Source organism: Carassius gibelio, chromosome B7, assembly GCF_023724105.1.
Source record: "Carassius gibelio isolate Cgi1373 ecotype wild population from Czech Republic chromosome B7, carGib1.2-hapl.c, whole genome shotgun sequence".
In the NCBI taxonomy this organism is placed as follows: domain Eukaryota; kingdom Metazoa; phylum Chordata; class Actinopteri; order Cypriniformes; family Cyprinidae; genus Carassius; species Carassius gibelio.
This window is the reverse complement of record NC_068402.1, coordinates 27,204,004-27,230,521: the sequence shown is the minus strand read 5'-3', so window position 1 is coordinate 27,230,521 and position 26,518 is coordinate 27,204,004. Positions and strand designations below refer to the sequence as shown.

General features: G+C 37.9%; 1 protein-coding gene across 2 annotated transcripts in view; it reads right to left on the bottom strand.

Moving 5' to 3' along the window:
- Positions 1 to 779: 779 nt before the first annotated feature.
- Positions 780 to 26,518, bottom strand: part of slc8a4b (solute carrier family 8 member 4b) — a 64,284-nt gene continuing 38,545 nt past the window's right edge. For both annotated transcript variants that reach the window (XM_052560943.1, XM_052560942.1), the window contains 5 exons: positions 11,070 to 11,176; positions 9,594 to 9,718; positions 9,179 to 9,278; positions 8,065 to 8,337; positions 780 to 4,338 (listed from right to left, as the gene is read on the bottom strand). In XM_052560943.1, the coding sequence (XP_052416903.1) occupies positions 3,959 to 4,338; positions 8,065 to 8,337; positions 9,179 to 9,278; positions 9,594 to 9,718; positions 11,070 to 11,176 (985 nt within the window). In that variant the 3' untranslated portion in view covers positions 780 to 3,958. The remainder of the gene's footprint in view (positions 4,339 to 8,064; positions 8,338 to 9,178; positions 9,279 to 9,593; positions 9,719 to 11,069; positions 11,177 to 26,518) is intronic.

The following is a 26,518-nucleotide window of genomic DNA, read 5'->3' as shown; positions in this document are numbered from 1 at the left end:
TCCCCAGTGAGCATCTGCTTCTGCCTCATTCTTTCTGCTCTCGTTCTGTCGTTTCTTTCTTTCCAGTGGATAGGTTCATGAAAGTGAGAGAGGAGCACAGGCACCCAACTGTCATGCCTGACATCTATCAACTCAGTTTACAACAAAACATGTATATGTCCCAGTCTTCTTCCTCATTTGGAACTCCTCATGTATCCAAACTGCCTTTTGTAACTCATCTGAATAAGTTCATCTAAGCAATATTACATTAGCAATCATGCTGTTGTTCCAGAAATCATTCGGGCTGTGATTTGGTTGCATCCACTTGTTAAGTCTAATGTCACACTTTACCATTTCCAGGTCAAAAAAGCTGATGCAAAAACAAACTCTCTGTGCGCAAAAAATCCTGATCCTAATCTCCATACCAATCAATTGACCAGACAATGATTCACCTTTTCTAAATGTTAAAATATTGTTGCCCGGGACACCATGAGCCTAGAAAACTGTAGTAAGTTAATAAGCTTCACAGGTTCAGTGCTGAGAATGAGTGTGTCATTGCTTTTATATACAGTATCAGATTAGTAAACAAGCACCTTGCATTTTAGATGCATTTTATTAATGTTTCCTCACAAGTGTCTGAGAGCAACACAGTGTTTCATTCGAAACCATGTTAATAAATTGTTTGAGTGAATAATTCAATGACTCATTCATAGCGGTGTCTAACAAAGTTCTTAAGTTAAAGTGCATCTAAGGTCTTATGCACACATAAAATCATCCATTCCTTTAAAAGACACAAGTCATTTAATATGTAGTGTTTAATTCAGAATTTGAAAAAAAAAAGACATTTTAAAAAAGATTTCAGGACAACACATTCTAGAACATTTAACAAGGGTAAGAGAATGTTTCATGCATCAAACCAAGAGACATGGCGGAAAAGAAAAGCACTTGGTGATTCACTCATTATGAGAAACAGATTAACAATGAAATCAATCAAAGCATTAATGAAGGAATAATCAAAAGACTAATGAACAGAAAGATCAGAGAGATGCTTCACGCAAGGACCAGACACCACAGAACAGATCCAGTCAAGGGCAACACACACACACACACACACTGATACAGGATGACATGGTGACTGCTTCCTCAGGGCACTTCATATGAACTGTTAGCTTTTCATATTAACCTTTTCTGTTAGTATATCTTCTGTACATTTTATTTCATGCCTGCTTTGAAGACAGCACAAGTATACTTTTCAAAAAAAAAAAGAAAGACTTGGCTTTATTTCAAAGATATAATGTTGAAAATGTTTATATAATGTGATGAGCTAGTCATTGCAAAAAATTTAACATCGCTCTTTGCACATCATTTTTTTTTATGTTAATGACATTCCTATGTTTTTAGTGTTAAGTGATTTAAATGGTCATATACTGTATAAACTGTATCTGCATGTTAGAAACTTAGACATGCATTGAATCACAAAACTGATTAAGAAGCCAGCAGATAAAACACAAATAATCAGTCTCTTTTGCAGTATTAAATTGTATTAAACAACCTTTACATGCAATTTCATCAGGAATGTGTGAAATTGTGTAGATGGAGAAGTGTTTACATTCCCCAGTCCTCTCTCTCTCTCTCGCTCTCTCTCTCTTTCTCTGGGCAGGCTGCTTAATCCAATTACGATATCTGTTTTCAGCGTGACATTTGCGATTGCACTTCAATTTATTGTGCTTCAAGAGCAGCCTGGCAGAGAGAGAGAAAGCGGTGACCCTATAAAGCGATTACATGCACACTCTTCTGCTGTATGTCAGTCTGATGTGGGATTCACTGCGTTGATGACGGATGATCCTTGTGACAGCATGAGCTGGCATGATCGGTAATGATCATCAATTCAATCATATCAGTTACATGATCATAACTGAAGATCATTATAATTACCTTTGCAACTGCTTTACCAAAATCTTTTCAGTTCAACTCAAACCTCCAGTAAACTAAGGTTGTATAAGAAGTTAATTTGGTAAAGATTTTTTATGCGGAGATTTCAGCCTTGAATAGACTCCAGTGAGGGGGTGTTACACACATACAGCAACACCCACACACACACACACACACACACACAAGCACCCATCACTGTGTCCAGACAAGACAATGACTCTCTGGGCGGGTCGCCTAGCAACAAGATAACACTAAAAATACTCTGGGTGCACATTCTCTCACTCTGAATACTATACTAGTCTGAGAGCAGCTACTTCCGAGGGTTAAATATCTACGCTACTGCTAAATCAGTCTCATTCACTCTTTTTCTGTGCTCTCCGTCTCCATCAAACATTGCCAGAGTCAATGCCTGCCACCCTCCCACTGTCTTCCTGAATGTCTCACAGAATAATTACACAGAAGTCAGACACAGATAGACAGACAGTGAACACCGAAACAGTGACAACTGAAAATTCACTACAACAAACATCATAAAACAGCCAACACTGATAAATAAAGGTTCAAAGTTTGTTTTTCGATCATGTACACCCCCATGACATTCTAAACACCCATATATTTAGTCCAAAAACAAACAAAAAACAAATGAATCAATAAAAGTAGTCAATGTGACTTGTGTACTGAATTTCATGAACCCTGAAGATACATGATTAGCTTGTATTTATTATTAGACTATTTTGCAGTGTTTTTATGGCGTGTTTCAGTCCATTTATTTTTAATTAAATGAAGTGTACTTTTTGTATGGGTGGTCACTTTCGGCTTTTGTCGTATGATAAGGATCAGCATCAAGATTCTGCTAAACAATTTGTTTTTATGTTTCTCAGGTCATATGGGTTTAGAATCACATGAGAGTGAGTAAATACTGTCAGGATTCTAACTTTCAGGTGAACTTAGGGTGATACAGTTTGGTAAACAGTCAGTAAGAGCATTTGTCACCATGTCAAATGTCACATCATGTTAACAGGCTAGCATCTCCTATTGAACATTTGATGTCAAGGAGTGTGACCATCAAGGGACAAGGCAAATACAGATAGATACAGACAGCTAATTACATCAATTACATGGTTTGCTATTTCAAGAGAACATCAGCTGAGCTGTTTATTCTTGGTTGAGTGGTTTCTCTCTCACACACTCACACACTCACACATTACATACATATTTAAATGAGAATTATTTTTAATGATATGCAGCACCATCACTGACATTATTTTCCAATTGCTCGTCTGTCCACTTTAGAATTATTTCAGTCCATTTTCTGAGTTTTTCCTTTTCGCTGTTTGACTTCTCAATAATGTCACCATTCATTCATGATATATGATTAGTTATGAACTCGACATGCTTTTCAGACCATCTGTCCGATTCATATTTAGTCCTGAAACATGCTTTTCTTCTAACACAAGCAATTTTAAGTTCAGCACGTTTGTTCAGTCTTCTCTTAACAATTAAATGTCCATGTTTGGTAATTCTGTCCATTTAAATATCTTTTAAAATATCATCATTACAGTTACACAAGAGTAATACTGACACTTAATATATATATTTAAAAAAAAAAAAACCTTCATTCATTGACAGAAGGCTCGGATTGGCTCAAACAGGAGTACAAAAGAAAAAAAGAAAAAAGACATGATTCATTGGTTACTCTTTTGGATTGATTTAAGACAGCACTGAGAGACAGATACAAGGCAAGGGAACAAGGAATGATGTTTAAGATACTACATTAACTCATTTATAGGGACAGTTCATACAAAAAAAAAAAAAAAAGGAAAATCTGTGATAATGTCCTATAGTTCCCCCTCAAAACAAAAATCTACACTTTTTAATGTTCTTTGGGACAACATAAAAGCTGTGAATGATGACATACTTATTAATTTTGGGACTTATCAGACTTATTAAAAACATAAATATCTAATAAATACAAAGAAAAATTGCTACTTCACTGGCCATTATTTATATTCCTCTCCAAACAGAAACCATATGAGGCCTCGTTGCCTCAGAATCCAGCGATGTGGCAGTACGCTTCCAATGACGCCAACAGGATGTAGATCAGCCAGAGGGAGATGAAGAACAAGGACGTCAATATCTTGCAAGTCCGAGGACCGCCAAGCTCTCCTCCAGCCACTGAGAGGCGCCGGCGATACAACAGCACGCTGACACACACCACGGCCAAAACAGAGAAGAGGGTGACAGAGAAGGCCAGAGAACCTGGATCTACATAGAAACGTTTACCCTTGGTACGCCAGTATACAGCAGCTATGGTCCACGCCACACCGATGCCCAGGAAAACATTGACAGCGTTGCTGCCCGTCACATTACCAATAGAGGCGTCTGCATACTGGTCTTGGATGGCAGCAACCTTACTGGCAAAAGTGTCTGTGCAAAGGAGAGACAGAATTAAATAATGTTCAGACTAATAAAACTATGATTTGAACTGATGAATCTTGTTATTGTTTGAAAGAGAACAGAGAACGAGTTTTGACTGAACATAGAAGTGGGAAGTGTCAGAAAGGGGGGTCAACGAAAAAGGAAGGGTTAGGCAAAAGACAAGAGCAAAGGAGGAATTGAGAAAAAAGGAAGAGAAAGAAGAAGGAGGAAGAGAAAACAGACAGGGTTGAGTGCACTGAACAGAATCAAAGGAAAAAACAGACAGTATGTAAAGTTAACAATAACAGCACTTAGTTATAGAGATAAACTCAGTGACTAGAACCCTCATAGCAACAAGTAAAAAAAATACTCAACCAGACACCTACAGGTGCATCTCAATAAATTAGAATGTTGTGGGAAAGTTCATTTACTTCTGTAATTTAACTCAAATTGTGAAACTCGTGTATTAACTTAATTTAATGCACACAGACTGAAGTAGTTTAAGTCTCTGGTTCTTTTAATTGTGATGATTTTGACTCACATTATTAAACAAATACCCACTAATTCAATATCTCAACAAATTAGAATATGGTGACATGCCAATCAGCTAATCAACTCAAAACACCAGCGAAGGTTTCCTGAACCTTTAAAATGGTCTCTCAGTTTGGTTCACTAGACTACACAATCATGGGGAAGACTGCCGATCTGACAGTTGTCCAGAAGACATTCATTGACAGCCTTCATAAGGAAGGTAAGCCACAAACATTCATTGCCAAAGAAGCTGGCTGTTCACAGAGTGCTGTATCCAAGCATGTGAACAGAAAATTGAGTGGAAGGAAAAATTGTGGAAGAAAAAGATGCACAACCAATCCAAAGAACCACAGCCTTATGAGGATTGTCAAGCAAAATCGATTCAAGAATTTGAGTGAACTTCTCAAGGAATGCACCGAGGCTGGAGTCAAGGCATCAAGAGCCAGCACACACAGACGTGTCAAGGAATTTGGCTACAGTTGTTGTATTCCTCATGTTAAGCCACTCCTGAACCACAGACAAAGTCATAGGAATCTTACCTGGGCTTAGGAGAAGAAGAACTAGACTGTTGCCCAGTGGTCCAAAGTCCTCTTTTCAGATGAGAGCAAGTTTTGTATATCATTTGGAAACAAAGGTTCTAGAGTCTGGAGGAAGGGTGGAGAAGCTCATAGCCCAAGTTTCTTGAGATCAAGTGTTAAGTTTCCTCAGTCTGTGGTGATTTGTTTTGCAATGTCATCTGCTGGTTTTGGTCCATTGTGTTATTATTTTAATGCTTTATTGGGTGGTAGTTCTGCACGCTTGGTAAACAAACTACAGCTAGTCCAAAATGCAGCAGCAAGAGTTCTTACTAGAACCAGGAAATATGACCATATTAGCCCGGTCCTGTCAACACTGCACTGGCTCCCTATCAAACATCGTATAGATTTTAAAATATTGCTTATTACCTATAAAGCCCTGAATTGTTTAACACCTCAGTATTTGAATGAGCTCCTGTTACATTATAATCCTCCATGTCCGCTGCGTTCTCAAAACTCAGGAAATTTGATAATACCTAAAATATCAAAATCAACTGCGAGCAGCAGATTCTTTTCCTATTTGGTGCCTAAACTCTGGAATAACCTACCTAACATTGTTCGGGAGGCAGACACACTCTTACAGTTTAAATCTAGATTAAAGACCCATCTCTTTAACCTGTTACACATAACATACTAATATGCTTCTAATACCCAAATCTGTTAAATAATTTGAGGCTGCATTAATTAGGTAAACCGGAACCGGGAACACTTCCCATAACACTCAATGTACTTGCTACATAATTAGAAGAATGGCATCTACGCTAATATTTGTCTGTTTCTCTCTTATTCCGAGGTCACCATTGCCACCAGAGCCAGTCTGTATCCAGATCAGAGGGTCACTGCTGACACCCGGATCCAGTACGTATCCAGACCAGATGGTGGATCAGCACCTAGAGAGGACCTCTACATCCCTGAAAGACAGCGGAGACCAGGACAACTAGAGCCCCAGATACAGATCCCCTGTAAAGACCTTGTCTCAGACGACCAACAGGACAAGACCACAGGAAACAGATGATTCTTCTGCACAATCTGACTTTGCTGACGCCTGGAATTGAACTACTGGTTTTGTCTGGTCAGAGGTTGGTTTCTCCCAAGGTTTTTCTTGTCTATTCTGAGTTTTGGTTCCTTGCCGCTGTCGCCTCTGCTTGTTAAATGGTGTCACTTCATCTACAGCGATATCGTTGACTTGATTGCAAATGAACAGCAACAGACACCATTTAAACTGAACAGAGATGACATCACTGAATTCAATGGTGAACTGCCTTTAACTGTCATTTTGAATTATTGACACTGTTTTCCTAATGAATGTTGTTCAGTTGCTTTGACGCAATGTATTTTGTTGAAAGCGCTATATAAGTAAAGGTGACTGACTTGACTTGACTTTTTTGATTTTGAAAACAGATTTTTTACATTACAGCATAGAGAATTTATGGGGTATTGTCAAGAGGAAAATGAGAAACAAGAGACCAGAAAATACAGATGAGCTGAAGGCCACTGTCAAAGAAACTGGGCTTCTATAACACCTCAACAGTGCCAAAAAATGATCACCTCCATGCCACGCTGAATTGAAGCAGTAATTAAAACAAAACAAGCCCCTACAAAGTATTAAGTACATGAACAGTAAATGAACTTTTTTTTTTATTGGTCTTATGAAGTATTCTAATTTCTTGAGACAGTGAATTGGTGGGTTTTTGTTAAATGTGTGTCACACTGAAGGTTAGATTTGTATGAGTTCTGTATGTTCTTCAGAAAATGTACAAATATTTTATAAATACATTTCATTTCTGAATTAATACATTTATTTGAAAGATTTCAGCTTCCTATATTTATATATACTGTATTTTTCGGACTATAAGTCACACCTGAGTATAAATCGCATCAGTCCAAAAATACGCCATGATAAGGAAAAAAACACATATAAGTCGCACTGGACTATAAGTCGCATTTAATTAGAACCAAGCACCAAGAGAAAACATTACCGTCTCCAGTCGCGAGAGGGCGCTCTATGATGCTCAGTAGTGATGGTCGGGACTCGGGGCGGGTCAAGAAATTTTACTTTATTTGCGGGGCAGGCAGGGGCGGGCCAAATTATTTCATAAAAGCGGGACCCGTGGGTTGGAAAAAACCCAGACCCACGCATCACTAATGCTCAGTGGTAGACTACAGGAGCACTGAGCAGCATAGAGCGCCCTCTAGCAGCTGTAGACGGTAATGTTTTCTCTCGGTTCATTACTCTTGGTTCATGTCAAATTAATTTTTATAAATAAGTCGCACCTTACTATAAGTTGCAGGACCAGCCAAACTATGAGAAAAAAGTGCGACTTATAGTCCTCAAAATAAGGTAAGCCTTTTTTTATGTCTTTAGTGATAAAATAAACAATTGAGGAATGCCTCAGATGCTGTTTTTGCATTATTTGAAACTTGGTTGCAAGCACATTATTTGGACCCTGAACCAAAACAAATGAACACTGAACTTATTTCAATTGAATAATAACTGTTACTTTACAGCAGAATTGAATTTTGTTTGCATCACTGAAACTTTTTTCTTGTTTATCACCATAAATTTGGTTTAAAACAATCTGTACTGTATAAAGTGCAATATAAATAAAACTGACTTGACATGACTTACCTGGGACAGAGGTTCCCAGGGCAACAAAGACCACGGCGGTGACTGAATCCTTCAAGCCAACAGTACACCCAAAGTGGGAAGCAAGATCGCCTGTGACTGCTGTCAGGACACCAATCAGAGAGATGGACACGATGAAGCATGCCCATCCATTCCAATACTCTGTGGGTGGGACGAAGGCAAAGAGAACCTTCCAGAAGACTGTGAGGAAGTGCATGATGTAATCAAAGCAGGATGGAAGACGCTCTTCACCACTCTCCTCCTCATCATCGTCACCTGAGACAAGCAATATATGTTAGAAGCACTCCTTCTGTGTCTTTACACAGACTGTTTAATGCTGCTCAGAGGTGACATGAATGCACTTCCACAGTAATTACTACTGTATGTTTGAATACAAGAGGTGGGTCTGAACAGGTCTGGCTTTTAGGCAGCATTCCACCTTTACACTGAATTTTGAGCAGGTACAAAGCAGTCTTAACTCAGCTGTGTAATGACACATCCTGACTCATAAAAGAAAATTGTTCAAGTAAATATGCTTGATATTTTCATACAGATTCAAACAGACACAGCACTCTATGGGTAAAAACTTTGGGTTTCAGTAAGATTTTTTTATGTTTTAAATGAAGTGTCTTATGATCACCATTGCTGAATTTATATACAGTATAAACAGTTATATTTTTAAATAGTTCTCTATTTGTAATTGAATTCAGAAGCCATGAATCCTTTAGAATCCTTCATTCTCATATGCTGAATCGGTACCCAAATAAAAGCGTATTATTATTACCAATGTTGAAAATAGATGTGCTACTTAATATATTGATGGGTAAACTTGCTTTTTCTTTTTTGCAGGATTCTCTGCATTTAGCACATATTAACAGCATTTATGTGTGTATTCAGTGTAACTTTTGAAAATGTTAAATTGAAATTTTTTATTTAAATAAAACGTACTGACTCCTGATTTGGAACATTCTTGTATATTTTTAATCAAACCCATTACTTATTTTTGCAGAAGCTGAAAATGCATTAATACATATTCAGAATTGTAGAAGCATCTTAATGAAGAATGATAATGCCAATGTACAAAATGTAAAGGGTGAACAAACAGGAAGTAGCATACCTGCACTCACAGTTACAGCACTCACAAACTGCTCTCTCCAGCTACTGCTGCCGACTACCAAAGCCAGGTTAGTCTTCTTAATGAGCTTATCCACCGTGTTCTACACACACACACACAGATCCAGCCACATATTAAGAACTGTTCCATACTGGCTTTCACTCAGTCTTGCACAGTTTGATCCTTTGACTTTTCTTGGAATTATTTTTGTTGGTGAAAATATTTATATTCATATTTATATTCAAATTCATATTCAGCTGTAACATAATATCACATGCACAGTAATAATGCTATATTAGTATGACTGGTGATATTGCTTAAATATTTTACATTAATCAGTATGTGTTGCTAAAAAAATTATTTGTAAATCATCTTGTTGCATTATTGCATCACTTAAGGGTTAAAGAGGCAGTTTTACCTTAAATTCGTAAGACTCTTCAATCACCACCTCCAATCTGGTATGTTCTCCCAGACTAGGACATCCCATCTTAGCTACTTCCTCTTCCTCTGCCCCGATCTCTGGCTTATTCTCATTAGAATCTCCTAAACATAAAACATGACAAAGAAAAACTTATTAGGAACATGTTCCCTATATTTGTCCGGCTAGTACAATGCAGATATTAAACCTCCGCGTGAACAAAAATGAACAGGTATAACTGTGATTGATGGCTGGATAGACTAATACAATTTGCAATTTCTGAAACTGACAAGCAGGAAATTTCATAAATCTTATCTGTGCCATTGTGCTAATTGAATTGTAAAGAAAGGCGTTTAAAATGGAAGGGTCATTGCCAGAGAAGGCTATATAAATAATGTAGAGAATAGTGATAGTCACACTGCTAACACAAGGTGATACAGAGACAGCCAATTATTTTCTGAGGTAACAAACTTCAAAGCCTGTTTAAGCCTTTACTGTAAACATATTTCCTACAGTACACATTATTAACTAAGCCAGTGGATGTGAAATGATGCATGCTATGAGGGAAAGAAAGTAATAATTTTCACTCCATTAAAAATGTCTTTGAGCTGAAAAGAGAACTATGTAATCACTGCCCATCGTGAACGCTCAATTTCTTTCACTCCTGTTTTTTAATTTAGCTTTTTTACTTTCTTTTATCTTTAACCTTTTATCTTTTATCACTCATGCTCTCTTCATTAAATGACCTCCATGATCGTTTTATTTGCTGCTTCGACTGCACTGCTCATTTGCAAGGTTTAGTTTTTAGTTATTATCTAAGAATGAGCAGCTAAAAGTGGCACAAAAAAGGCTGCGACATTAGCAAAGGTGTGAAATCTTGAGATTAATAAATAGTAAGCTGAAGATCCACACACACAAACAAATTTTACCAATACTAAAGGCCAATTTGAGTAGTAGTTTTTTGATTATGGGTATATATACACTATACATCATTCTTATTCTTTATTTTAAAAGGAGGAAATTTACATTAATTGACGTGAGAATCTTGTAAGTTTGCCAGATTTAGCCACACGTTAATTTTCTCTGATCCTATTAAAATTAAAATCCTGCATCCAGAATTCCAGTTCAGAAAGTGAATTGAATTGTGAAGGCATTTCAATTCAGCTCTGAATACTGCATAACATGCAGATGTTTAAAAACACGTGCACACATTTCACACAGTGTAAAACTAAAATGTTTCCCTTCCATCTTCATTTCACCCTCTAACTCTAGAACTCTCTATTCAAATTCTATTTGATCTACTTGTTTTATTTCTATTCATTATTAAGAAAAAACGTGCTAAGTTTACTGTGTTAGACTTGTCACGGTACATACATATTATAATTTTTCCGGCTTTGATTGCTTTTATTGTCCTCATTTGTAAGTCGCTTTGAATAAAAGCATCTGCTAAATGATTAAATGTAGATGCAAATTTACCATGTTTCTGTCCAATCTCTAGTAGGACTGGCTCTCCTAACTCAATACTGAAGGTCTTGTTCTTTTCATACTCTTCGTCATCTATAATCTTCACCTCGATTATTTTCCTGTAGAGAGAGGAAAATAGAGACATGGTGAAACAGTGCTATTTATTTAATCACTCTTACATGATTTCTATTTTAATTTTTCTAACACATGCACACACATGCTGTGAAACTATGACTCTAAACAGCAAGAATTTCAGCTGAATTAATTTGTGTGTACTCATCTGTGATTCACACCAGAATTTGCATAACACTGACGTAAAGTAAACAAGGACACACCCAAAACACATCATCATTTCATGCATTATTAATGATGTTTTGTTTCACCAAATGTAAATGTCACTGAGGGTGGAAACTTTAAGTACAGGTTTCAGAATAATTGCTTTTTAATTAATAAACAAAGTGAGAACATCTTCTTCCCATAGAGCGATATTAAAGTATTGTTCTCCTCAGACAACCAACATAATATAATATAATATAATAATAATATTGTGCTATAATAAGAACTGCACAATAGTTTAACAAGCACAGTGAAACTGTTCAGCCAATCCTGCACAGAAATTACTTACAAAAATACAGTACCATGATAATACCAGTAGTTTTTTTGTGGTACATGTGACATGCTGTGGTTAAAAATAGAGTAAAACTGTAATATTATGAAATATTTCTATAACTCAAAATAACTGTTTCTGTTTTAACATATATATATATTTCTTTATTAAATGTTTGCAAATATTTGTGAACCATTTACCTGGTGCACACTATGTTAAAGTACATTTGCAACTTGAATGAGTTTTAAATATAAGGTCTTGAAAAATAAGAAAAAAAAGTTATGAAAAACACTGCAATATTCATAGTGGAAAGAATATGGAAAGGTCTACCAGAAGTCCACTCAGGACCACAGTTGTATTTTGTAGGGGATATCAAATGTGGGACAGACTAAAAAGAAAATTAAAGAGTGGAAGAGCGATATATTATTTATTTAGATATTATATATTTATACTTTTTAGAGTCTCAACAGTACTCACAGACTGTTTATGTGTGTCCATGTATGGATACGCAAGAGGTTATAGTGTTATAGTGTTATATAGTGTTCCCAATTTCACCACCCACTGACTTCATTACACATTCATCCATCTTTGTTCAATTACAACTGACAGATACATTAAATTAAAGCAGGCTTAATCAATAGCTCTCATCTTCTTCTCTGTGAAGAAAAAAAAATTAAGACAGAGACAAAGAGAATGAATACATTTTTTAAGGAGGATGAAAAATTCTTCTGTTGACCGTGTGATTTTCTGCTCTAAAAAGGGATGTACATTCCATACATTCAAGTATATAAGTGCAACTGCACAAACTCAGAAGCAAAGTTCTGAATTTGAAAGTATTACAGATCATATGTCTCTTATATTTAATCTTCGTTCCCAATGGAGCAATTTCAACACTTTTCCTATGCTCATGTTTTGCTCAATCCATTAATTCAAACTATATCTTAGTTTATTCATGAGCTGAGATTCAAACTTCTCCTACGAGGACTGATGAAATACAGTTGAGTTCTTTTTTACCTTTCTTTGCCTTTCTTTGTCCTCTAGCTTTCAAACTCCTGCTCTCCTCCTAAATAAACACACTCTTGAATTCCCGCTCTCTATCTCTCTCCCAACTAGTACATTTTTTTATGCCCTCATCCCATTCCCACTGGGCTCTTATTAGATTTTTCTGTGTGTATTCTTGAGCTGAATCCAGCAGCTCAATTAAGATCTTGTCAGCTATGTGTTTTATTGCATTTGCCTGCTGCTTCTCCCTCACACACACATTACTCTTTAATATTGTAAAAGACTAAGAAAGAAGGAGGTAGAAATAAAGGACAAAAAGTAAGTGAGAGAAAAATAAGCAAATGAACTAAGATTGAACCGTGTCTGCTGATAGCGTTGTTTATTTAGCCATGCTGCCTGTTTTGTTTTAACAACTAATTCACTAAATGATTTATGCAAATTGGGTAACACCGCAAGCATGACCAAAACATCTGTGCTGAAAATAATTTGCTTGCCACAATTTGCCAACTTTCAGGTCATTTCTGAGTTCAGCAGATTAGCATGAACTGGTGTACTTTACAGCATCACTCCAAAATAGCCACTTAAAGAGGCTCTTTAACATGCAGAAAGTGCACACCTAGTTTTACATTTCTGCATTTTTAGACAAAGCAGCGTACACCTTCATGCAAGGTGTACCCTTTATTCAGTTCATGCACTCTCTATGAACTCAAACCCATGATCTATGCATTGTTCAAACTACAGGAATATGGAGATTGTGAAATATCCCTTTGAAATAAACGTATATTTATCACCTATTTTTGCACACATTAATAGCACCAGCCCTAACTGTGGCTGGTAGTGTTGGTAGTAAAAATGTTCAATACAAGTATTAGAATACAGTTTACAAGAGAATACCATTTCCTTTTTTCAATTCATTTAATTCAGTGTGTTACTTGCCATTCCTTTGTAATTATTTGCAAATATTTGCAATTTCTGATTAAAAATTGTTGCAAAATTTGTTTGTTTTTCAGTGTAGACAAATTGAATTTGTCTCATATATGTGAACTTTGCAACATTCACACTGTTATTGAATTTAAATGAGATTACTTTGACTTTTATGTTGTAATTAATCAAATTGTATTATATGAGTCTGGTGAGATCTTGTGTACAAGCTAATACCACAACATTATCAATGACATTTTGTATTGCATTCCTGTATAGCTCACACAGCAGACCATCAACAACATGGTCAAAGGTTAGATTCACAGAGAATGGAAGGATTGATAGAAATGTAGCCTTCATCTTAGACCCTGAAAATGATGTATGCTGCTTTGGGCAAAAATTTTTATGTTGGACCATGCAGCATATCATACAGACAAGTTAGCATTAATATTTGTAACAAAACATCTCTCACTCTCTTTCTTTTAAATTCATACACATCATCATCAATTACTGTTCTTTTATTGGTTCTTTAATAGACAGGTGTAATAGGAACTCTGTCAGAACTTCATCGCAATTATCAATCAAAAGCAGCTTTTCCACCGTCAGGTCAAACATTTCTAAGAATGCTAAAGAATGGTTCCAGTTATGTTTTCTGTATGGAATGGAATGGTTAGGCAACGAGAACGGTTCGGCCTGATTGTGGAAAAGTGGCTAATGACTGATGACTTACAGCAGACTATAAAATTGGATCTAAAATTGAATAGTGCAACGCAAGATTTGGCACTGAAATATGTTAATTTGCCCCAGTGTGTTTCACGATGTCAGGGTGGTGTCTATAAAAAGGTATGTTGACTGTTTTCTCCACTTCAACTGCATTGTGAAGCATTGATGAGCTCCTTCTCTAAGTGCAGGTCCTAAAACACTCCACTTTCATTTTCTTGAGTGTTTTTTTTATTTCTTAAGAAAGCCTCGAAGCATTAAATTAAACACAGAGAGGAGATTCATAATAAATAACACAGAATCACAGCCAGTTCGCTTCATAGTAACGATATTGGAAATATTGAACTGGAATCTGTGTATACAGCGTCAGATGAAGACACCTGATTATCAACTACACACACACTCACACCAATAATCAGTGTCTAATCAAAATTCCACACTTGTCTTCCTGTTGTTTGCTTATCGTGGTGATTAGCAGGTTGTGGTTAGTGATAATTAATAAGACACAAGGACCATCATGTTCAGTATGTTGAACTTTGATTTAATTAATGCAACTCACACACGAACAGAGGCTGATTAAAAAAGATAAATGCTCCACACCAACCTATAATTTCATGATCAGGAAAATGATTTATACATTTCATTATTATAAGCATTTAGAATTGCAAAAATCAAGTTAAATCTGCAGTGTGTCATTGAAAAATAATCACTGTTTACGAACAGGTTTCTCTAACACTTCTACCAGTTCTATCACCCCATCACCTAACTGACCGTTTTGACAAATGAAACAGTGGCACTGATGAAACAGTATCACTTGCTCAAATAAAGCAATGTTTTGAAAGTGGCATGGAGCAAACATGTTTCCACTATTCAAGGAAATCCACCTATGAATAGCTTATTTATAGTTGTCTCTGCACATTAGACTGTGTTAGGAGAAAGTATTTTAACTTCACAAAATATTACACCCTTCACCTTCAAGGGTGACAAAGCTGAGGGCAGATGTGATTGTCTGAGTCTAGAGAATCATTTACATAACAGTCATGGACATTTACAGTTATTATTTTAGTCAACAAATGCCACAAATAGAGAGGAAAGAAGGAACGAAAGACAAGATGTGGAATAAAAAGGATTTAAATGTCAGTCACTCTGAAAAGTATTGGCTTGACAGAAGCAGAGAGTAAGGAGAAAAAAAATTTAATGTGGTAGAGCTTTTGTATGAACTGAAAAGAACATGCAAGCTGGATGCCATAGACAGATCTGTATTTTGCCAGTAAATTACTTCTGACCTACTAACAAAAGAGTAGAGAAGAATACAGTGAATGTCTGAAGAAGAATGACAAAAATTATGTTTTATTTTCATAAAACTATGGTAATACAAAAGTATTAGCACAGTAAGTAGCTTGGAAAACCATGCAACTACCATTGTTTATGAATATAGTGATCATTCTGATCATGGTATTGTGTTATTTCAAAACTATTTACATTATAAGAGATGATTTACCCAAATTGAATAATTTACTCACTCTGATAAACCATATAAAATGTAATGCAATGTTGAATGTTAAATGTTAATGAAATGTTTAAATGTTGAAGTTTTGGGTTATTTTTACAACTGTTTACAAAACAACAATGTATACAGATCCCCATTCACATGGATCTAAGAGTTTTTATATAAGGGGGACATACACAGTCATAACTCTACAAAGAAAGGTTCTCACATGGCATGACCACATGGTTTGATTACATGGTGTGAATCATTCAACTAATATTAAATATTTAATTAGTATTAACTCTTAGTTATTTGTATTAACTATTCTTTAGACAAAGGCCATACTGTAAGTCACAGAGACAAGAACATATGTATGCACACTTTCACATACAGTCATAAAATACACCCTCTGAATTAAGATCTAATCTCATATTCAAAGTGAGGCAGACACACATGTGAGAGTATCATGTGACCTGCTAATCTCTCCTTGAGCCACAAATGCAGTATGAGTTTAAGCAGCGTCACTTTAGATTAAAATGATAAATATTCCAATGTAATTTATGAAGCATCAAATCAAAATAACCATCAAATCAAAAACACTTGAATATCACATGCTAATGCAATCTACATTTCCACCATAGGGGGTGAGTGTGCACAATGAATATCACATGCTAATGCAATCTACATTTCCACCATAGGGGGTGAGTGTGCATTGAGATAATTTCTTCATTTAAAGAGGAGTGATTTGATCACATCCTCTCATAATTACTTCAACCTAGGGTTGTCAGTCTAATACCACTTGATTCAATTAATCCCAAACCAGCCATTTAAATTGTAGCTGAGCTATTGTTTAATTTAATGTCGTCATTTAGATTCCAACTTGTGTAACAAATGTATTCATTATTTATAGTTATTGATGAAACTGAATTGGCATTCCTACTAGAACTATATTAATTTCTATAATCTGATATGGAATTGTTTGCATATAAACTTAAGCACAGAGTTTGGGTTAAGGTCATGTCTGAGAAGCATCTGATCTTAAGCATCTGTTAGTTCAGCAAAACAATATTTGCATGCTTGAGAGAGAGAGAGAGAGAGAGAGAGACATGAGGTTGTGCAGCTTTATATATCATAGATGTGATGCATCCAGGCAAGGCAATGGGACTGAGATATTCATCATTTATGAGTTGGTCATGTTCTCCAAATTTCGCCACCTGCTCCCTGCTCTGAACACATACACATACAGCAGGCACTGAAACAGGGGCAGAGCTGCTTGGGCCACTCCACACGTGTGTGCTCTACTCCCTCATGATCAGCAGTGACACCATCTTGGGTGGAGTCAGGTGTTTAGATGTAGGCGGCCGTATTTAGTCATAATTTAAATTGCAGTAAAGTCTGTTTTCTGCTGTCATGCACGTGTTTCTATCTGGTGGTTCCTGAACAACAGCTTTCTGATTAAAAAACAATGATGAGCAGCTTATGGGCGGCACAGGCATTGTCTCTGAACTTTGAGCTAATGCTGAGGAATTAGCTTTTAAGCTTATGATACAGACAGAGACATGATTCTTAGCCTGTCAGAAGTTCCGCCACAAGCCACAGAATCTGAACAATTGTACAAAATCATGTATACGTAGAAGGCTTGGAGAAGTATTTCTGGTAACACTTTACAATAAGGTTTAATTGGTTAAAGGGGTCATATGATGCTGCTAAAAATAACATTATTTGGTGCATTTGGTGTAATGAAATGTGTTTATTTGGTTTAAGGTTGAAAAAAAATCCATACTGTACATTATTGTTTATCCTCTATCCCCTGCCTTCTGAAACATGTAGATTTTTACAAGGCACATCAGTCTGAAAAGTGAGGTGTGCTATGTTTGGCCAGCTATCCAGTGCATTATGATTGGCCGAATTACTCAAGCGTGTGATGGAAATGTTATGTACACCCTTAACATATTTTGATGCCCTGTTCATCCGGAGCGACGACACATAAAAAGAAAACCCATTATAAACGTGATATAAAGATGATTTCTAGTCGTGTCCTCTTTTGTAAGGCCAAACAAAGTAGTTTCGGTTTCTCAACTAAACAGTGTCACACACCGCGGCCTTGAGTGAGCAGATGCCGGAGGCCTAGAGTGAGCGGAGACTGGCTTAAATGAGCAGAGCCGGACGGACTTGAGAACGGCGCGGCCAGAGGATTCTACGAAGGAGTGTCCGTTGGGCTTGCCGCAACCACATGTGACGACCCCAGGCTGGACTCATCCACGGTGAAAGCAGATTCAACAATCCACAGTGCAAAGTTGATGTATTTCCTCAGCGACCAGCGCGTATCAGCTCCAGGCATGATGAAGCAGAAATCGTCTTCTTTTGGAAGTCCAAACAAAGTAGTTTCACTTTCACAGAGAAACACACAGTGTCTCTTGGAATTAGGCATGCAGATGACAGGGATCATGGATATTGTTTCTGGCAGCAGATCAAACAGTGAGAATTACAGTATATAAAGTGCTATACAGGCACAGGTCAACTACGTTCTTCATTTGCCCTCACACCCTGGTTTTCTTCATTCCTCTTCTGAAGATTCTTTTGCCAAGATCATTTGTATTTGTCTGAATGATTTTACAACATAGTGGAGGAGGAAGACAGCACAGGTGAAGACAGTAGATGATGACGATTGACTACTGATGACGATTATCAGATGATATAATAGAGGGTGTGGAGTAAATTGGATTGTTAGACAAATTACTACAATGAAACGCCCACACAGCCTCTTACAATTTCAAACAAATTATAAATAGTCTTATAATTAGCTGATGAAATGATAACACTTAGAGAAAACTGTAATATTAACTAAAATACTGCAATTTACTAATGATTCTTATCAACATACTGTACACTTTTTACTGGGTTAGTTCGTCTTGAGCAACCTAGGTTGGGTGCTTATACAATGGTAACAGTTCAATCATCATAATGCATAATGTAGGTCACATAATGCATCCTTATACTTTAGGCTCACTTCAGTTTATGTAACTAAAGCTATGGGCTGTCCCATTAATGTTTTGGACTAATATGGAGGAAAACATCTGAATTGCTTGGAAAGATGATATTATCAGTTGCACGACAGAAGATGTGATTTTGCAGGACAATAAAGAACACATCTGAGAGTTAATTTTACTACTATTAGACTACATAAATATTATTTACATAGTCTGTATTTACATTAGTTGGAAAGCCTTCCTGCTGTGACACTGGATGATAATATGATTTCCTCTTCAGGAACTCCAGCTGCGTTGAAAACGTTATGGGGAACACGCTTAGTGTGAGCGACTCTGAATATTGTGTGTAATCTGTCCAATGAAAGAGCCTGACGTCATGGGCCGGGTGACGTAAGCGAGCAGGAAGCTATAAAAGCATGTGTCGCGCAGCTGGCGTCAGCTTTGTGTCTTTCAGCAAACGCTCTGTGTGTGAATGTCCTCAGTTTGTCTTGTGAGTCTTATTTACTGTTATCTGTCTCAGTAGAGCTCCAGAAACATGTCTAAAAGCAAGGCGAAATCTAAGCATTTAGATTCGATCCCGGATGGCTCTCTTCGAGGAGGGAGCCTTTGCCAGCGTTCCCCGCGGTGCTGGTCCCGCTTTTGCCGAAGCAGAGCAGCAGCTGCACTCGTAGGGTTCTGGATCTGGTAGAGGGAATTATGATGGGCGAGTCCCTATCTCCTTCCACTTCAGCCAGATCCGGTGCCCAATCCCTTGGTTCGCATGAACTCTCTGCGTTTTCTTCCCCCCAGGGAGAGGGATCGACACTCCACCTCTCTTTCTCTGTTCCTCTTATCATACAGAAAATAAATAAAGGGACAATAAGTAACTTTTTAGGTATTTTATTATCTAAAATCAATATTTTTGTTCATAAATATGCCCTCAATGGTGTACAAATACCTATGCCAATGTTTAAATTAATCCTCGTAAATGAAGAATTTATTATCTTTATATACATGGGACGGGTAGGTCGACGGAGGCTTCCATGTAGTTCCGCCATCTTGCAAAACTATAATAGCAGAGAGGGACAAAAAGTACTAAGCCAACGCGTTTCCATAACGCGTTTTCGGTCAGAGCCAGAAACGCAGGTGCAGAGCAGTGAGAGGCGCTTGAAACTGCACCGGCAAGTTTAAAAGTCTGGATTGCATTCTTATTATGGACCATACATATGCCGCGCCACAGGAGAAGAAAACATAGTCGCCAAAACAGTCAAAAATAGAACGTAAAAGGAAACGTGACCGTAGATTACAGAAAACAAGAGTTAATGTCGGGGAAGCTTTTTCTAGGTGGAAAGAGCTAATGCTGGATAAAGATTTCAAAAGAGACGCTGAAGTGGCCAGTTTTCTTCTCGACAGGTAAGTCAGTGTTACAATCTATATTACAATATTTTTTTTATATCTAACAATGCACATTATTCAGAAAATATAACGAATAAAGAAGACATAACTACTAATTACAATATTTCATGTTTTCCACAGTCAGTAATTCTTTATGTAACATTCGTTTGTTTATAGTCATGTTGCAGTTTGTTTGAAAAAACACACCTGTTCACCTGAAGGAAAACTCGACGAAGTGCTATTAGAAGACATCCCGTCAAAGCTTTTTGGTACATATCGCCTACCGTAGATGCAACGCGCATTTGAAAAAGCGAGGCGCTGGAGAGCAAAATTAGTTTGAATGCAAAATACAATTTCACCACTAGATGGGAGTAATTCCTACTTAGTGTCCCTTTAAAAACTGCTAGATCTGATTAATTTTCTTCTCTTTTAGAAGAAAACAAACATAATCCCAGGTATTTATTCAATACAGTGGCTAAATTAACAAAAAATAAAGCATCAACAAGTGTTGACATTTCCCAACATCACAGCAGTAATGACTTTATGAACTACTTTACTTCTAAAATCGATACTATTAGGGATAAAATTGTAACCATTCAGCCATCAGCTACAGTATCGCTTCAGACAGTGCACTATAGATAACCTGAGAAACAGTTCCACTCATTATCTACTATAGGAGAGGAAGAAGTATAAACTTATTAAATCATCTAAACCAACAACATGTATGTTAGACCCTATTCCATCTAAGCTCCTAAAAGAGGTGCTTGCAGAAGTCATAGATCCTCTTCTGACTATTATTAATTCCTCATTGTCATTAGAATATGTCCCCAAAACCTTCAAACTGACTGTTATTAAGCCTCTCATCAAAAAAACACAACTTGAACCCATAGAACTAGTTAATTATAGACTGATGTCGAATCTCCCTTTTCTGTCCAAGATACTAGAAAAGGTAGTATCCTCACAATTATATTCCTTCTTAGAAAAAAAATGGTATCTCTGAGGATTTCCAGTCAGGATTTAGACCGTATCATAGTACTGAGACAGCTCTTCTTAGAGTTACAAATGACCAGTGTTGGGTATAGTTACTTTGGAAAGTAGTTAGTTAGGTTACAACGTTACCATCAATTAAAAGTAATCAGTTATGATACAGCGTTACCTATTCATAAAAGTAACGCGTTAGAGTACTCATGCGTTACCAAAAATTAAAAGCCGTTTGCAGTGACTCACACATGACAGACACAGCCCCCGGCCCCTTTAAATGCACCTAGAAGTCGTGACTCCCGACAATGAATAACGTCAGTCATCCGACTAAATTAACACTGCAGGATAACAATAAAAGGAAAGACAGTCAGCAATAGGCTATTCCACATGGCGTTTTATTTATTTATTATCACAGAACATATTATTAATCAAAATTCGCACCTAACGTTACCCAGCCCGGGTAGCCTAGGCTACTGTATATTATGAGCACCACAAGATAACTCCTGATTTTTCTTTAACTTTAAATAATGCAGTTATCAAAGTACAAGTATGCTTACTTGTAAACACAACCTTAAACAGGCTTGCAGATTTAAATCCATTTAGAAATGATGAACAACCAGCCAGCCAACGATCTAACAGAAATTAACAGCTGCCTGTCAAACAAAAATGATAACAAACCGAATTAAATCCTTCACTGCCACACAGGCAAATGACAAATCGCTTAATAGCCGAACTAATTATTATTAAAGTGTCACTCACAGTCACAAGCCTAAATTCGCTTGAACACAGTCCTCTTACATTTACTCTTCAAAGTCGTGATTAAAACGTAGCGTTAAATTTGAGGTAGAATTTTTGGCGGTCGACAGAAGCTTTTCACCAAAGCAGAGTGTGCATTTTACCGTTATGTTCTTTTCTTTTTCGTTGACAAATTGAAAATAATGTGCGTACTTCCATAAACCAAACGCTGTCCTCTCTGCCATCTTGCCGGGAGTTCGAAACCCCCCCCCCCCCCCCACACACACAGGGTCAGGCGCAGGGCACAGACGCATCACAGCCATTGACTTTACGATCACAGAGCTTCGGCTCCGCTGATACATCCGCAGGTGGCACAGTAGACCTAGGCATACTGTCTGACAAAAAGCAGGCTGCAGTCGGGATTTTCCTTTCCTTAAAATAACGGATTACTTTTTTTAAAAAATAACTAAGTTACTGATTACTTACGCACGGAACTAACGCGTTAAGTTACAAATTTCAGGAAAAAAGTAATTAGAGTACTCTAACGCGTTACTTTGTAACGCGTTACCCACAACACTGCAAATGACATGCTCTTATCCTCTGATCATGGTTGTATCTCTCTATTAGTGCTACTGGATCTTAGTGCTGCGTTCAACACTATTTACCACAACATTCTTTTGCATAGACTAGAACACTTTGTTGGCATTAATGGAAGTGCATTAGCATGGTTTAAATCGTACTTGTATGACCACCATCAATTCGTAGCAGTGAATGAAGAGGTATCATATCAATCACAAGTGCAGTATGGAGTACCTCAAGGCTCAGTACTAGGGCCGTTACTCTTCACCCTTTACATGTTACCCTTGGGAGATATCATCAGGAAACATGGCGCTAGCTTTAACTGTTATGCTGATGATACTCAGCCCTATATTTCTTCGCGGCCCGGTGAAACAAACCAATTAGAAAAACTAATGGAATGCATATAAAAAACTGGCTGACAAGTAATTTCTTACTGCTTAATTCTTTTAAAAAACTGATGTGTTAATTATAGGACCTATAAACTCTGCATGTAATAACCTAGAACACTGTCTAAGACTTGATGGCTGCTCTGTCAAGTCTTCGTCATCAGTTAGGATAGGAACCTAGATGTGCTATTTGATAGCAATTTTTCCATAGAAAGCCATGTTTCTAGCATTTGTAAAACTGTATTTTTCCATTTCAAAAATATATCAAAATTACGGCCTATGGTCTCAATGTCAAATGCAGAAATGTTAATCCATGCATTTATGACCTCAATGTTAGATTATTGTAATGCTTTATTGGGTGGTTGTTCTGCACGCTTAGTAAAAAAACTACAGCTAGTCCAAAATGCAGCAGCAAGAGTTCTTACTAGAACCAGGGAGTATGACCATATTAGCACGGCCCTATTAAACATTGTATAGATTTTAAAACATTGCTTATTACTTGCAAAGCCCTGAATGGTTTAGCACCTCAGTTTTTGAATGAGATCATGTTACATTATAATCCTCAACGTCCGCTGCGTTCTCAAAGCAGTTTGATAATCCCTAGAATATCAAAATCAACTGTGGGCGGCAGATCCTTTTCCTATTTGGTACCTAAACACTGGAATAATCTACCTAGCATTGTTCGGGAGGCAGACACACTCTTGCAGTTTAAATCTAGATTAAAGACCCATCTCTTTAACCTGGCTTACACATAACACACTAATGTGCTTCTAATATCCAAATCCGTTAATTAAATGATTTTTAGGCTGCATTAATTAGGTAAAATGGAACCAGGAACACTTCCCATAAAACCCAATGTACTTGCTACAACATTAGAAGAATGGCATGTACGCTAATATTAGTCTGTTTCTCTCTTATTCCGAGGTCACCATAGCCACCAGATTCAGTCTGTATCCATATCAGCGGGTCACTGCAGTCACCCAGATCCAATATGTATCCAGACCAGATGGTGGATCAGCACCTAGAGAGGACCTCTATAGCCCTAAAAGACAGCGGAGACCAGGACAACTAGAGCCCCAGATACAGATCCCCTGCAAAGACCTTGTCTCAGACAACCACCAGGACAAGACCACAGGAAACAGAGGATTCTTCTGCACAATCTGACTTTGCTGCCGCCTGGAATTGAACTGCTGGTTTCGCCTGGTCAGAGGAGAACTCGCCCCCAACTGAGCCTGGTTTCTCCCAATGTTTTTCATTCTGTCAGCATTGCAGTTTTGGTTCCTTGATTTGATTTGACTTGACTCTGAGGAGGTTGATGTGGAAACTGTTCGCGGGGATTCGCCATCCCACTTGCCACAATATGAGGAGCTTTTAGAGGTGGTTACTTGTGCGGTGGCCAAGCTCAACATCGATTGGCCCCTTTAATATCTGAACCGCAGAAAAGCAATCTCGATGAACACTTTCTGCGGGTGAACCAACCACCTCCAAGCCGGGGCCTTCACTTTTTTCCCGATCTGTGTGAAGAAATAACCAGATCGTGGAAACGCCTGTTTTCAGCCCGCCTCTACATCCCTTTATCTGATTATTATGCCAACGTGGTGGGGATGGGAGAGCGTGGCTATAGAGCTCTGCCACAGGTGTAACAGACAGACGCTTGCGAGCTATCTGTCCCCTGCATATATCTGTCCCCTGCATCATCTCTGAAGGCCCCGGCATTGCCCTTCAAGCTGCTTAGTCCTTTAACTGCCTGCTCAACCAAATGGTTGATTTGTCACTTTATGGTAAACGTAGAAAAGCTAAGCTAATGTTTTCAGATAATCCTTTCTGCTGTCAGAATGTATTATTTGCTGAGAAATATAACTTTCTGATCATTCATTATAGTTCATATTTTCTGATTTCCATAGTATGTGTATGAATTCCGGTACTTTTGCCATAAAGTGACATATCAACCATTTGGTAGAGGCAGATATTTAAAAAATTATGGGACGTGTTGAAAAAAAATACATTGAGTGTGGTAACTAATGACATAAGGAGATAAGAAATGCAAACAAAACATTTTTCAAATGCTTTTTTCTTGGTGGGGCAGTTAAAGGGTTAAAACAACTTCAGCTTTGGTGGGCAAAGGGTATGCAGCAGCAGGTCAGGCTGATGCATGTCTGCATACCATGGCGGTGTTACAGGCATACCGGAGATATATCAGAATTAAGACGAACCGCTGATCTCTATCAGTGCCACCAAGGAGACCCCCCGAGCGATTGGGCGGTCTATGGTGGCCACGGAGAGACATTTATGGTTGACCCTCTCCGAAATGAAGGAGAAGGACAGGGTCTGCCTTATGGATGCCCCACTTCAGCCTTTTGGCCAGTTTGACCAAAGGGTTCATGTACCCTCGAGTGGGTTATGTTCCTAAAGTTCCCTCTGTCACGACACAACCTATAGTGCTGCAGGCCTTCTGCCCTCCTCCCTTTCGGGGGCCTTCTTAGCAGGTGTATCCTTGCTGGACATCTGCAATGCAGATGCAGGTGGTCCACGCCCTCCACATTTGCAAGATTTTATGGCCTAGATGTGCCAGTTACTCCAGGTGCTTCTGTTCTCTCATCCCAAGCTGTGCTCTTCGGATACACACAAGGCAGGGATTTGGTAGTCTGGCAGCGTGGACACCTCGCTCCCCATAGTCTTTTTGGTGCAGTTCGAGTTCCTGAAGAGGAACATCTCAAGGTTACGCATGTAACCATGGTTCCTCGAGGGAACGAGACGCTGCGTTTTGATGCCATACCCCCGGCACCCCTGCCGGTACTTGCTGGTACTCAAAGCTGATGTCAGCTGCCACATGCTTTTATAGCTTCCTGGTTGCTTACGTCACCCTGCCCGTGACGTCATGCTCTTCCATTGGACAGATTACACATGATATTCAGAGTCTCTCATGCTAAACGTGCACCCTATGGTGTTTTCTACGCAGCGTCTCATTCCCTTGAGTAACAATGGTTACATGCATAACCTTGAGATGTTCTGCCATAACATATTGGTATGGTAATGTACTTGACTATGTTAATGTGTTTGGTCTTGGTGGAAAAGATCTGCTACGCTGCTGCTGCAATTACTGAGACTTGCTACTGCCAATACATCCACAACATGCTGCTGTGAGCATGTAAAAAATACTGCTGCTGCACATGTAACATAAATGAAAGAACCCTCATAGCATACATGACCACCTCATAGCAAATCTATTCAGGTGGAGCTGGGGAAGTTGGAGGGTTTTTGAAATGAGCTGCAACTGCTACAACAAGCATTACCCAAGTTACTGAATGTTGAGCAGCAACACATTGGCTACCGACACAGGGGAAACCAATCAGCAGAGCCATGTGATAATGGTGTCATTATGTTAGATTGAGTTAGACTTACTGGACTGCACCATCTAGAGTTTCATGCCAGCACTGTTGATTTAAATTGGCAATAAGCTTTTGTTTTTACTGTGACTGGCTCTGTAATTGGCACCCAGGTTTGTGTGATAGCATGTAATTCATCCCAAAGAACTGATTCAGTACACTAAATATAATCATCTGAATACCAGGTCAGAAGGTATAAATCACATAATCACACAAATCTCATACTAAAATAAATATAACTTTATCATACTATGCAAGCATTAAATGCATTTTACCAGATTCAATGCATCT